Raw genomic sequence first — 12,736 nt, 5'->3', positions numbered from 1 at the left:
CTTTCTTCTCCACGTTGATGTATTTTTCTTTATTGAATGGTTTGCTGTTTTACCCACAACTACCCATCGACTACCTGCTTACACTGACACCAGTGGGATTTAGCTCTCGCTTCATCGCAACCTAAAGAGAGTGACGCAGCAATGTTGAGAATCCGAGAGATGTGGAGAGCTTCGAGTCTGTGGTGTTGTAGCAGAATACAAATAAATTGTAGTTCTGTTTCATTGGGTGAATTTTCTTAACAGCCTTCTATCCTCCTCTCTTCAATTTCATGGCATGAAGCTATTCATGACGTGGGACGTAAACATAAATATCATAAACATTGCAGAATTTTTTTAAAAACGGCGCATTAAATTACATGATTAAACAATGTACATGTAGCACAATCTTAAGCACAGGGCAATGTTTGGGACTTGGACTTGGAGTAAGAACATCATGAACATCAGCATCTGATTACTAAATGTAATGAATAGGGTTATTTCCATCTCTCTATGACACATACATGTAGCCAGTCAGCAACTTAAATACTGTGGGTGGAAGTGAAGGGTTCTTAGCAATGTTCTAGACATGTTTAGACAGACTGATTGTGTGTACCTCAAAGTCTGATAAATGCCTGCTTATTCAATCTTTAGAGAAAGTCAGCAAAGGCAAGATGTTTACCGAATCGGTTTGGTGAAATATATTTATGCTTTCTTGAAATTGAGTAATGTAACAGATAAACTAGAAAACTAGACCTTTCATGTTAAAAAAAAAAAAAAAAAAACTTAGTTGAAGTCCCTGAAGTCCAACGTCAGACTTTGTGATAGAGTTTGTGATTGTGTATGATGATTGTGTGTGTATTTGCCTCATACTTGGTGGTGGGTGGATAGAAAGTGAGGGTAGACACAGGTTCCATACAGCAAGAGAGTTGCTTGGGTCCAAGTTATAGTAGTTAACTGAAAAGAAACCTGGAGGTGGCAGCAGGCTACAACACACACACACACACACACACACACACACACACACACACACACACACACACACACACACACTTATCTTCCATTCACTGAGAAAACTTTTCACTGATATAATTATTAATGCAGCTAATTCGAGCTATGCCTGTAATTAATCCTAACACTAACCTCTACAATCAAAAAGAAAGATATCTCTATCATAATTACTTTTTTTTGTTTGTTTTATAAATACTGCTAAGGTTTTTTTGTTTTCCTCATGAACACCAGGGTTGTCCCAAGGTCACACTGTCAGATATTTTTATTTCCTTTATTTAAAACAGCATTAAGAGTGCATTGGTGTATAAAATAGTCTTTAATAGAGGATTCATACAAGTGAATGTCACTCTAGTGTAGTGCACTGATAAACACACACTCACACACACTCAAAAAAATGGTTTGTCGAAGGATTTTCCAGAAGATTACTCAGTTGCATGCTGAGTAGTGAACTAAACGAACATACAGTGCTGCGTCTTAATCAGCGTAATAGTGCAAAACTCTCCAAACTAGTAGAAACGGCTCCTGTAAGGAAAAATTGAAACTCTCTGTCGACACTTTCAAAGTTCTTGTCTAATACTAGCGCCATAGGATGTACAGCATACCTTCCACAATGTTTTAAGTATTAAACTAAAATAATCTGCAGTTCACTGCAATGAAACTTAAGTTCATGTATTTTATGACGCGTTCATGAAAAACCTTACAAGGGAAATGATATGCTGATGTGAGATTATACATGATTAAACTTAGCCTAAGCCATATGAGAACATATTCATAACTGATTAAGTGATACTGATTAAGCAAATGATTAATAATACTGTGGATAAAGTAGTTGATTATTAGTAATAGCATATATTATTTAGAGTCTAGATTTGGTTAGAGATTAATGATTATTGAAATTTTGTGTATTGTCCCAGGGACAAAATGCGGGAATTGTGGTGGAAATTTCTAATCTTACGATGTTCATAAGGCTTTGTCCTTCTATGCTTGTACCCTGTGTGCGTCATGACCAGAGACTGACATTGTCATCAGTAGGTTTTGTTAAGATTATGACAAGGGACTGGGGACGAGTTGTCCATAAACAATGTCCAATACGTCCTCTAGAAGACCTTGGCCTGGTCAGATTAGCTTGGTCAGGAGATGCATGAGGTAATTTTGAGCCAATGATTGATGATGTTTTGCTTTTACATATGTTTGGGTTTCTTGAGTTCTGTCTATAAAACCTTGATGTAATCAATGATCTTGGCCCTTCATCCTTCATGCTACATGTGGAGTGTTGGGTCCTGCTGTGCAGCTGAGCACAATAAATTGTGTAACCTTTTTACTCTTGCGTGTGTCTACCAGTGTTATACTTTATTCTTTAAATCTCTCTAACCTCGGAACTTCCACAACATTATATAAACCATTGGCTAAAAACATTTCTTTAATGAATGAATGAATGAATGAATGAATGAATGAATGAAAAAATGAATAATCATTGATTATTTAAAAATGTAAAAATACAAGTCTGTAAACATCCTTTTTATAATAAATTGTATGATATTTTTTCTAGCCAATCACATGCATGTATACTTTTTTCCAGATGATGACAGAAAAAAATGAAAATAATGGAAAATTATTAGACATCCTCACGGGAGGCGAAACTGAACAACAAATAACTGACCTGTGTATAACTAGTATTCGTTATTTATGATCCTTTAATACACAATCTAAATGCTATGCATTACATTTAATGAAACAGAAATATTTAAAAGACTGCAATAATCATTTCATTTTTGAATTTTCAGTTGCTTTTTAATATCCAACTCGATATCGCCACCTTGCGGATGTCTGTATGCATAACAGATTCCCCCAAGACTATTTAAACACATTAAAACATCACATTTCACTTCACATTAAAGATTAAAAGACAACAGACTGCTGTTGAATAGAAAACAAGTGACCTGTCAGAACAAAAAGTAATAGCGTTAATTACTGTTAAATGAAACTAACCCATTTACATCATTGACATATGCCTTTATTCAGCTACTTTTTCATCATCTTATTTATAAAACTGGGATTTGAACTCATCCTTCAAATCAGTAGGTCAGTGTTTAAACTACTGAGCTACCACCAATCTGAGCACAGATTAAAGCACAGATCAAATACCTTAATTGTGAAAAATAAAATATTGCACTTAAACATGGTTTTAACAGAAACAGAGGGATCTAATTAGTATTAGTAATGGATCCTTATAGTACTGAAGTGCTGACAGAGACATGCCTTTACTTGTCACTACTACATTCACCTCAATTATGCTTTCAGACTTTTTTTTTTTTTTTGCCAAAATCTTGCTTGGCATTACTCATCTACTTTTTTTTTTATTTTTTAAATGTTTTTCTTTTACACGTTTTTAAGCACAGAGAATGTTTAGGACGGAGGATGTCATGCTTTCTGTGTTTTTTTGTTTTTTTTTACATAAGAACAACATACGTATTACCACAAATCAACTCAGGAACTTTTCTTTAAGACCATTCACATCACAAAATGGTTAAAGTTATGATATTAATTACTAACGAAAAACACAAGTGTAATAGTTGACAAATTGCTGTGGTATAGAAGCAATAAAACTCTTTGTCACGTGCTGTTACGGGAAATACGGTACCATAGCCGATTATAGTTTTGTTAAAGGGCTGAGCACTGATCAGATCTGAATAGGACACTCTGTAGTCCATGTAGGGAACATTCCAACAAAAGGAGGAAATTGGTCACTCGTCACATTGAACACATACAGTATTGAATTAATCCTACTTTGCATTGGTCCAAATAAAAAAACAAAAACAAAAAAAAAACCACAATATATTCATTCTGTTTGTTTTCAAAATTGTAGAATAAGGTTAAGTTAAGTAGAATACCATACAATCCTGCTTAAGTATCAATCCTTCCTCTTCTTATGTCTCTTCGAGTCTTATATACACACACCAATCAGCCATCAGTTTCAAAGCACCTGATTAAATACAGCTGTGATCTATCAAACTCAAGATTTCTTTGGTACATGGCACCAAAATGTAAACAGCAGATCCGGAGTCCTTCACGTTGTGAGGTGAGGCCACAATGGATTGGACTTGTTGGTACAGTAGGTAAGAACCACTGCATGCTGGGAAAACCTTACAAGGCCCGTTGTTTTGTAGATGCTCTGCCCCAGTCATCTAAACATCACAATAATGTGTGATTATTGGCGGTCAGATATTTGTTACTTTTATTAGCATTTTAATATCAACTGTAAAAATAAAGTAGACTCAAAATATTATTCTCTAAATAGCTCGTTTTATTTTGCTATCATTCAGTGAGACTTTTTTCCAGTTAATCACATTTATTCTCAGTGAGGTCCATCTATCACACAACTCACATACACGTCAACGGCTTGCATTAACACACATAATAAAATGTTTATTTGAATATTTCTGTTTGGATATGTGAAACATACACACGTGCGCGCACACACGCGCTCAATTAAACTCCGAAATTAACAAAACCCTTCAAAAACACAGGAACAAGAGCACAAGGGATTTTTGACGTCTGATTTCCAGAGAAAGCTTTTAGAAGGCATTACTGTACAAAGAAGATCAGGACCGGTTAAATAGCTTCACTATAAATTAATCAAACCAGGCAAACAAGTTTAAAACTACAGTGAACCTAGAAATACTCAATATTTCGATGCAATTTGATTAATTTCATATCAGGCACATATAAAACAAATCAATACACCACATTATTATTATTATTATTTATCATTGTCATGAACACAAAAAAAAAAAACATATAAATAGTCAACATTGAGCTTTGTTCTTGCGATGGCAACATATCCGGGATGTTTAGCTATAGCCTAGGGAATGCGTGCTACGGATCCTTCTTGAAATCAAGCAGCAAAAGAACATAAAATCACCAACACACAGTGTATATATTATATATATGAATTCATGGCTATGTAGATACATACTGCAAAAATATATAGCACAAAGCTTCATCACCTTATTGGCCAACCCGAGTGACAGAAGGCTCCCTATACAGTCAGCTTCATTCATTTTTTAGCCTAAAACTTTAATTTAAAATTCATCTGTGTTAAAAAAAAGTGCTTAAACATGCCCAAGCATACTCACACCTCACTTGCTATTAAAGTTTAAGGGCAGTTGCTGAATTCTGTAGCACTTTCTGTACATCGTGATCACGAATCTGAGTCGTATAAATCCATCTCTATTTCAGGCTTTCCATCTATAATGAAGTTAACAAAAAAACCTCTTTATATCCTAAAGATGTTCTCGGTCACACTGGGAAATTTGGGACACCTAGAATATTCCTTTAAGATAAATATGTGAAATTTGCCTTTTCCACAATTATAGATTATAATAAAAGAATTTTGAGTCATGCTGCCAAAGTGATCTAAGCAGAGTAGAGAAAAAAAAAGTATTTATTTATAGTATATATTATTTCTATATGTCTAGGTTGTATGAGCAATGCTAAAGCCTATGGCATTGAAATCATTTGAAGAAGAAAAAAAAAAGTTTCACATTTGCATAATTTTAATTTATGTATCTAGGCTCTATTTATTGTGGAGCCACAAGTTGGCATCAAAAAAAAAAAAAAAAAGTGATGTTTCAATTCAGCTAAGCAGACATCCGTCTGTTAAGCTCTATACAGGGCACGAGGTAAGTCTTTGTACTAGCACAATTTAGCAGCTTCTTTGGCATCTATTTTGAAAAAGAAAAGCTTTTTATATTGCCCTAAAAAAGCCTAAGCTCAATCCAGGTCTCTTGGGTAAAGTAGCATCAAGTCTTAAAATCTTCCTGCTCTGGATCTAAGGCAGCATACGGAGGTCGTCTGAGGAGTTTAAAATGTCCTGAAAGGTAAAAAGTGTAATGAAATGTTCTCTCATTCCCGATGCATATATAAGGCAGTGGACATTGTGGATATTGTGGATAAGGCACAGTTTGTTTTAAAGGAACACTTCACCCAAACCTCATTATGTAAAACTTTAAGTAAAACTATTGGAGAGTGAAGGGGACAGATAGTGTTGTATGTCAGTGTTCCATCAAATCCATTCCCTGGAATCCTTTTTTTCCCCCCTCACATGTGGATCTTGGAGTAAAGCTGATCGATCTGCTGTCTGAAATGGTTCCTGAGCTCATTACGCTTCGCTTTAAGCGTTGGAGTCAGGAGGCCGTTCTGGATGGAGAACATCTCAGAGTACAGAGCGATATCCTTCACCTACAACACATAGCAGCACATTAAAGACGTTCATTTCAGCCTGGAGAGCAGTTTAGAGTTTAAAAGAAGTGTAAGGCTGAGTGTTGGGTATTACTACTGTATCTATCTCCCAGATGAAGATGGTTCCTTTAAAAGTTTCTCCTGAGCATCATCAGAGGTTTTTTTGTCTTCACCTACACTTTCTGACTTGTTCATTAGGGATAAATGTTTATTTATTTAATTCTGTAAAATAGCATTGTGTCAGGGGGGCACAGTGTGGCTTAGTGGTTAGCACGTTCGCCTCACACCTCCAGGGTTGGGGGTTCGATTCCCGCCTCCGCCTTGTGTGTGTGGAGTTTGCATGTTCTCCCCGTGCCTCGGGGGTTTCCACCGGGTACTCCGGTTTCCTCCCCCGGTCCAAAGACATGCATGGTAGGTTGATTGGCATCTCTGGAAAATTGTCCGTAGTGTGTGATTGCGTGAGTGAATGAGAGTGTGTGTGTGCCCTGCGATGGGTTGGCACTCCGTCCAGGGTGTATCCTGCCTTGATGCCCGATGACGCCTGAGATAGGCACAGGCTCCCCGTGACCCGAGGTAGTTCGGATAAGCGGTAGAAAATGAGTGAGTGAGTGAGTGAGTGAGTGAGCATTGTGTCAATGTTTAAAGTAAAACTGAACTGAATTTCTGCTTTCTGATGACATCATCCTAACGCTTAATGGGTCCTTATTCTTGACATGTGGTGATGTCAATGTGTGTGTGTGTGTGTGTAAAATAATCCCTTTTCTATATTTTGTTAGAATAAACCTCACCTGTTCAAAAGACTTCAGTCCACCTTCTTTGCCCAATTTAAGAATTTCCTCCAATATGGCGTTTTTCACTTCCTGCAAGTAAACAAGAAAACATCTTTACCTTCAGGATACAGGTTCACAAGCTTACTATAATAAAGTGGGTTTACAAGACACAAGTTCATTCCATTTAAACAATGGAAACGCTATACTAACTACGGCTTAAGGCTTAAAAGCTTTTAAACAAACACCATCGGTTTTCAACATGATCCCAGGAAGCCATGTCTTCAGTGTTTGTGTGATTATAGAGAAGCCAGTTTACTTAGAATTTACTTACAACAGTCCACTTTAAAAATGTAGCTAACACTTGAACAGTCAAAGGACGTTGGAAATGAAGTCCTAAACCATTACCATACAGAGTAAAATCTGTAATTATTAAACCTTTAACACTTTTGCCCCAGGAATTTGCTCCTGTTTTGTTGTGTCCATGTTCAGTATTGAATGTTTTTGTCTACTTTCATACGAGTCATTAAACACCACTGTGGAGTTGGAACATGACAGTCAGAGCTTTAAGAATTTGTAGTTTTTCCCCCATATGTATTTCTGTCACCCCCCCCCCCACCCCCACCCCCCCACTAGGGGCAATACGGCCATAAAAAAGTTCCAGAAAACCTAAAAATTGTTTAATATTTTTTCACAGTAATGTTTCTATCTAAGTAAACAGTGATATTAAAGCCATTTCTGCTCTCTGTGATGCCCCAAGTTGTTGTTCATAAGCATCTAAAATGTAATGGTGTTTATCTTCAACCACTACAATGCACTCACAGAGATAAAATTATTCCGTTTTTATTTTATACATACTGAAAATAAAAAGATAATCTGATTTCAATTCCACCGGCTGAATGGAACGCCAGTGTACATTCTAAGAAAGTTTTCTCTTTTTACTTCGTTTCTCCAGTGTTTTCTAATGTGCAGAACATGTCTTTTACTAACACTCTGTATTACAGTGTACATTAGTGCATTTTAATGCAACTTAACAACTGCCTTCAGACTTCCGTTACAAACCTGTTTGGAGTAAATATAAGGATTATTAGGTTGTCTGTCCAAATCTAGCTCAAATCATATAGATTATAAATGCAGACTGAAATAAATAAAAAAATAAATAAGTAATAAAACTGGAGTATTTCTTGATTTTTACATAACTGAATGTTTGCTTTAGAACTTGTCACATCTCATTACCTTGCTGCTACAGAGCTCCTCGTATGAGCCGTGATATCCTCTTTTATTGGCCCAGCCACGCAGGAAGTCCGGGTCAGGCACAATGATGGCCACCAGGCAGGCCTGTGGGAGAGGTACAATTCAAAAACTCTCAATTCTTTACTCTTATTTACAACCTTTTTGAGTTTCAGTTTGCACCTTTTGTTTCTGTCTCATTTTCTGATGTTCCAGTACTTTTTATTTGGTGGTCAATGTTTTATGTATTGCACTGAAACAGCTATAAATCAATTGGTGTCACGTATCAAAGTCCAGGTAAAGGAGATACTCAGTCATAGTGACTGTCTCACCTGTAGGCTGTCACCATGCACAAAAGCCTGAACCACAGCTTCACTTCGGATGTAAATGTTCTCGATCTTCTCCGGGGCAATGTACTCTCCTTGTGCCAGCTTAAAGATGTGCTTCTTACGGTCCACAATCTTCAGAGTGCCATTCTGTCAGAAGATAACGAGGCACACCGATTGAAAATGAGAGAAAAAACTGAAACATTGTGCCATACGTGTGTATGTAGCAGATACTGAGAAATAGAACGTTTAAGTAGGCACTATGTATGAAATTAGTCCTTATTTTATACAACAGTGTGGTTCTCTCAGCAAATTCCCAGGATCCCACGCTCTCAATGCCAAGGCCCAGGTTCGGTTCTTGGGCAAAGAACCAACCCAGCCACTAATGCCCCTTTACCTCCGAGGCAGTTTGAGTGCTGGTTCGGAGCCAGAGCCTAATTTAGAACCAGTTCTTTCTTTTTCGACAGCCAAAGCACCGGCTCTGAACCAGGAAAAGTGGTTCTTAAGTAGCACCAAAACGTTGCTGGTCTAGACTTAAGAACCGCTTGTGTCAGGGGCTGTGGGCGGGGCTACTGTTAGCGCATTTGATAATGTACCTTAAGTATACTAATGTTTAATACACTTTTACTTTACTGCAATATGATACATTATCAGCACACATGATAGTAAGTAGCTACATGCTAAGGCTAACTTTTTTCTGTGTTAATGATAAAATAACGTTATGTACTTTCTCGATTACAACCTCCATTTATACAGATTACATGGAGCTGCACGTACATGTTGGATTTGCCGCGTTTGGATGTAAATGTAGGTTCACAAAGCCATGAGCATTAACAGTAAAACAACATCCGCCATTGTTAATGTGTTTGTGTTTGCCGCTGCTGCGCTGACGTTGCTGTGTAAAGTGACACATATACAGTGACGTCTGACTCGGCTCTGTGATGCTCTCCAGCCGGTGGAAAGGCAAATCGGTTCTTAGAAGGTTCACCAGTGGAACCGACATCAAACCAGCACCAGCGCTAACTCTGAACCAGCACCTGGTTCTTTTTGGTGGAAAAGGGGTATAAAGGATTAACTCTCAGTGCCGGTCCTAAACCTGGATGGTTAAGGTGTTGGTCTACCAATTAGAAGGTTGAGAGTTCTAATCCCAGGTCCACCAAGCATTTACTGCTGGGCCCTGGAGCAAGGCTCGTGTATAAAATGAGATAAAAATGTAAATCTCTCTGGATAAAAGCGTCTGCTAAATGCCGCAAATGTAAAATGAGAGGGCTGTGTTTAGAAATACGGAAAACTTGTGCCAAAATCAAATACACCGATCAGATGATGTGTGGCGACTCTAAACAGGGAGAAGCTGAAGGACAACAATAACAAAAATGATTGTTAGAAATGCAAAACAGAATCGAATCCAGCAACTCATTCAGCGACTAGTTCTCTTTTTAGGAAACAACTAAAAAAATAAAATAAATAAATAAATAACAATTAGTTCCTCAAAACCTTTCTGAAAAATACACATGGCCAGAAGTTCACCTGAACTGGTTTATGCAGTTTGCATGCAATAATGTCTCATGAATATAACTACTCAAATATTAGTTAATGAAATGGACATAAAAACCCAACGGCACAGGTTCTTAAAGAGTAAAACCTACCGGTAGCCACTTGCCGATGTCTCCTGTGTGGAGCCAGCCGTCCTGGTCCATGGCCTCCTCAGTCTTCTCTGGGTCTTTCAGATATCCCTTAAACACATTGGGCCCCTTCACGCACACCTAGCACCCAGACACAATGCTCAACAGTGGAAAGAAAGAAACAACAACAACAACAAAAAAAAAACCTCTCTCTGTATACAAAGCTTAAGTAAGAACACCACAACACACACCTCTCCTTCTCCGTTCACAGCCAGATAATTCATCTCAGCAACATCCACCAGCTTCATGAGGTTACATGGGAGAGGAGGTCCGACGTGACCTAGAGTCGACAAAATGAGAAAAAAAAATGTAGAGTGAAGAACAGAATAAAGCACAGATCGAAGAACACAAATGAGTCCACAAGTCAGTGTGGGAACACGTGTTACCTGCTGACCAGTCTCCTGCTAACGTGACCGTGCAGCCGGCTGTGCACTCGGTCTGACCATAGCCTTCATAAAACTGAACACAGGCGAAAGCACGGTTAAACTTAAACGCGCGTACGCACACATGCGTTATGTGTTAAAATAATGCTCAGTGAGTAAGAGTCCTGGGATGAGCACATGGCAATCTTTATGATTTTAGCAGCAGTTGTTAGGCACAAATCTACAGTCTTAGCCACTGAAGTAGTGATATGCTTTTTTTAACTGAAGAAATGAAAACAATTGCACCGTATATTGTGTGTGAGACAAATAGAATTTGAATCGGAAGATTTTTAATTAAATGAAATTCAACAATACAAAAGCATCGATGAAAATAACGAAGGGTATTTAAATGGTGTGTGTTTTGTTTTCCCAGACCTGGCATCCCAGAGCCGCACGTAGAAAAGTCAGCACATGAGCAGAGATGGGAGCAGCTCCAGTCAGCATCAAGCGCACATTTCCTCCAACACTGTCCTGCAGGGGGCAGCAGAAATAACAGCTTTGAGCATCATCAGGCCTCAGACACACAGTCAATACTAAAACCCCATCTCAGTGCAGTGTGAAGTACATGGTTTGTGCACAGAAATATTTCCAGGTCACCAAGAACACATGGTGGCTTTTCACACCGCGTTTGGTCCCGAGTATAGGAACATTTCTCACGTGTAATTTAGACGCACTGCTTTTTACCCGCGGTCATGAAACCTTGCACTGAAGCTTTTGTTGTGTTCTTGCCCAACGTGTGAAACGGTCTAGTGTTATGACTAGATGCTTAGCGACAGAAACTGAACCGGATCAGAAACTAAACGGAGCGTGCCACATCCCGCTTTGCACGTCACGGCAACAGTGTTGTGTCAACTGAGTTTCCTTGCCTTTGTGTATCTCAGGAGGCTTAAAACAGCCAGGTAGGTGACATTTAACATGGCAACGTTTTTTTTTTTTCTTCTTGCTGAAATGAAAGCATGAGACAAGCCGTTATTTAAATCGGTCATGCTGTATTTACCCAGTCATCGTTGCTGATGTTGAAAATATGCAAATCAGAAGGTTAAACCAGGGTCGAGTAAATGTACAGCATGAAACATCAGATGATAAAGACCCAGGATTAATTATTAGCCTCGGGTAAAGTATGAGAAGTGTGAAATGTCAGATCAACATGACCCAGGATTCTGTTTAGCCAGAGTTTCGTGTGTATAAAAATCCCTCCGGAAGGTGACTGTGTGTAGTGTTTATGGTGCATTACATCCCAGTATGCAACTCTATAAAGCAGAAGTAAGGGAATTATTTACCTGGACTTTCTTAAAGATGATTTTGTCCCAAATACTGTTTCGCCTCATGATGCCACTCAACATCTCAGCCTCTTTCCTCCGGAAGGCGAATTCTAAGATCCGCCTCTTCAGAGGAGTGTTGGCTTGGCCAAAGATCTGAAACACACACGTTGTAATCATTCCTACGTTCTCTGCCCTTACAAGTAGGCACTAAATCCCAACAGTATGTGCTATTAGAAGAAAATAATGAATCATGGCGAGGTGGTGTGATCCATGGCGAGGCCTGTGGTGATGCAGAGTCACTACTGTCGAGTTTTTCTTAACAGTAACTTCTGAACAATTACTTTTTTTTTTTTTATTAAATAAAGAACAACAAATCATATGTTTAATCTTATTGATTGTCTAACAAATGAGATCTGTTAATCATGTTGCATCACCATCTGACCAATCAAATTTGAGAATTCGACAGCTCCTTATATGGTAAGCAGGATGCATGCTGTATAAATCATTCATTTTAGTAATAATGACTACATTATTACAAGTTATACCGCTATGAGATCTTCATGTGTAAAATATTTCCCGTTTTCGTTTTCAGCTAACCTTATCGTACATTCGGTTGAGCAGACGTGGCACCACCGGAAAGACGGTGGGCCGCAGAGTCATAAGGTCGTCCATGAGGCAGCGGATATCTCCTTTGAAATAGCCGATACGACCCCCGTGAATTAGCATTACGCCCTGAGAGACACAAACCACGCAAGAAAACAAGGTTAATGGTCACAATACATGTGCTTACACAAAAACGTCATTATTACGATGGCTACG

General features: G+C 38.3%; 1 protein-coding gene across 3 annotated transcripts in view; it reads right to left on the bottom strand.

The window, feature by feature from the left end:
- Positions 1–4,270: 4,270 nt before the first annotated feature.
- Positions 4,271–12,736, bottom strand: part of acsl1b (acyl-CoA synthetase long chain family member 1b) — a 27,451-nt gene continuing 18,985 nt past the window's right edge. For all 3 annotated transcript variants that reach the window (XM_060886458.1, XM_060886459.1, XM_060886457.1), the window contains exons 12-21: positions 12,515–12,649; positions 11,936–12,070; positions 11,031–11,126; positions 10,620–10,692; positions 10,425–10,513; positions 10,198–10,314; positions 8,558–8,701; positions 8,232–8,333; positions 7,017–7,088; positions 4,271–6,228 (exon numbers count right to left, since the gene is read on the bottom strand). In XM_060886458.1, the coding sequence (XP_060742441.1) occupies positions 6,088–6,228; positions 7,017–7,088; positions 8,232–8,333; positions 8,558–8,701; positions 10,198–10,314; positions 10,425–10,513; positions 10,620–10,692; positions 11,031–11,126; positions 11,936–12,070; positions 12,515–12,649 (1,104 nt within the window). In that variant the 3' untranslated portion in view covers positions 4,271–6,087. The remainder of the gene's footprint in view (positions 6,229–7,016; positions 7,089–8,231; positions 8,334–8,557; positions 8,702–10,197; positions 10,315–10,424; positions 10,514–10,619; positions 10,693–11,030; positions 11,127–11,935; positions 12,071–12,514; positions 12,650–12,736) is intronic.

The sequence above is a fragment of the Tachysurus vachellii genome, chromosome 14, assembly GCF_030014155.1.
Source record: "Tachysurus vachellii isolate PV-2020 chromosome 14, HZAU_Pvac_v1, whole genome shotgun sequence".
NCBI classification, from domain to species: domain Eukaryota; kingdom Metazoa; phylum Chordata; class Actinopteri; order Siluriformes; family Bagridae; genus Tachysurus; species Tachysurus vachellii.
This window is presented reverse-complemented; position numbering and strand designations above follow the sequence as displayed.